The 2,002-nt window shown below is 36.4% G+C and overlaps 1 protein-coding gene across 1 annotated transcript in view; it reads right to left on the reverse strand.

Annotated features, from left to right (window-relative positions):
* mapk12a (mitogen-activated protein kinase 12a) overlaps positions 1-2,002 on the reverse strand; it is a 9,042-nt gene that overhangs the window by 5,016 nt on the left and 2,024 nt on the right. Inside the window, exons 2-5 of the mRNA XM_032522592.1 lie at positions 1,321-1,450; positions 1,133-1,191; positions 941-1,052; positions 114-143 (exon numbers count right to left, since the gene is read on the reverse strand). Of these exons, the coding sequence (XP_032378483.1) occupies positions 114-143; positions 941-1,052; positions 1,133-1,191; positions 1,321-1,450 (331 nt within the window). The remainder of the gene's footprint in view (positions 1-113; positions 144-940; positions 1,053-1,132; positions 1,192-1,320; positions 1,451-2,002) is intronic.

Genomic DNA, 2,002 nt, shown 5'->3' on the forward strand with positions numbered 1-2,002 from the left:
GGGGGGGGGACCACCAACTCCTTTGAAAACTAGATAACAATGTGTGACTACAAATCTTTATCTCACACATACTGTATTGTGGAAATATACCGTATATATAAAAGACAACTTACCCTGTGGATTATACCAGCGGAATGAATATACTGCAATGAAAAGAAAATAACAGGGATTTACTCAACAAAAACAAGTAAACAAGGTATAGCGCGGTTTCAAAAAGTCACAGTTTCAAAACCACTCAAATATTCCGTCATATCAAGGACAGTAAGTGTAGTTTAGACATCCGTCTCCCTGCCACTGTGCAGTCTGTATAACATAAAATACATATGGGCGCCCGGATGGCTCAGTTGGTAGAGCGGGCGCCCATATGTAGAGGTTTACTCCTCGACGCAGCGGATCCGGGTACAACTCCAACTTGCGACCCTTTGATACGTGTCATTCCCCCCCTCTCTCTCCCTTTTCATGACTTCTGCTGTCCTGTCAAAATAAGGGCTGAGAATGCCCAAAAAGTAATCTTAAATTATTTTTTTTTTTTAAATAAATAAAATAATGTAGTAATGTAAAAAAATTATAAAATAAAGTAAAATAACATAAAATAAAATGTAATAAAATAAAGTAAAATAAAATAAAATAAAATGAAATGTAAAAAAATGTAATCAAATTAACTTAAATTAAAAAATATATATATATATATAAAAATAATATAAATAATAAATAAATAAAATAAATAAATTATAAATTATTTAAATAAATAAAATGAAATAAAATAAAATAAAAATAAAATAAAATGTGTTCAATGGATTTTTCCCCCTCAACATTTCAAAAAAATACATTGTAAAGCTATAATAGCAATACTGCAATGACGTGATATTTTTGCTATAATAAACTCAGGTAGTAAAGAGATAAATTGTCCATAATGTACAATCAAAGTAAAGCTCCCCACCTTAAGCCCCTTGAGCATCTGATAAACCAAATACTGAATCTTCTCCTCTGACAGCCTCTGCATCTTCATCAGCTTCCCCAGATCTGTCCCCATGAACGGCATCACCAGATAACTTGAGGAAGAAGGGGAACATTATGAGTGGGTTACTTGCCAAAAAGATGACACTTTGAAATAATTTGGCCAATCGCTTACAAGTCATGGAATCGGTCCAGGGAGAGGTCAGCAGTAAACACATCGTAAAGGCCAATCACCTGCACCAGACAGAAATATACAATATGTTACACTTTTGGTTTATTTGCTGCATGTTCTAATTCCACTGGTGTAAAAATAAAAATAATCATGCAGCCCCGAGGGCTAGTACTGCTCATGCAGATGCTCACATTTTCATGTTTCATGTGTTTGAGAAGCCTCAGCTCCCTGTAGGCCCGCTTGGCGAAGAGCTCCGACTGGAAAGGTCTGTACAGCTTCTTGATTGCCACTTTGGTTCCCGTTCTGGAGTCCACTGCTGAGCTGAGGGTGAGAGATGAAATACGTAATATTTATCTACAGAACATCAGCGGATGTGACACATGAACAATATGTGGAAATCATGAACCAATCTATCACTGTGATCAGTGGAAAGAAAACGAGCTCTCCCCTATCCTCTGATGTGAGTGACTGAAGATGTGTCTTTCTTATCTTATCTTCCAATAATAGCAAATATAGCACAGTACATTGCAAGCTATTAATCCCTCTTTTTGTCCATCCCAAGTTATTGCAGCCCTCTTCCTACCAACCTGTGTGTGTCCTAGACTGCTGAAAATGAAAATGAGTAGTCTGCACCTAAAGCCTAGCTCTGGGATTAGAAAGCCTCCTCCATGCTGGGATCAAATGTGCAGCCTACCTCCAAAATGCACACTTCACTCAAAATATACCAATTTTAACATAGGAATACGTTCAATTTGGACTTCAAATGGAGAATAGAACAACTGAGTTTGGAGGGAATAATCTTTAATGGCAAAATATTTCATACACAAATGTCGATTTCTGAAAACCCCTGTCTTTAATGCCTTTCTAAATGAT

The sequence above is a fragment of the Etheostoma spectabile genome, chromosome 8 (genome assembly GCF_008692095.1).
Source record: "Etheostoma spectabile isolate EspeVRDwgs_2016 chromosome 8, UIUC_Espe_1.0, whole genome shotgun sequence".
Classification (NCBI taxonomy): Eukaryota; Metazoa; Chordata; class Actinopteri; order Perciformes; family Percidae; genus Etheostoma; species Etheostoma spectabile.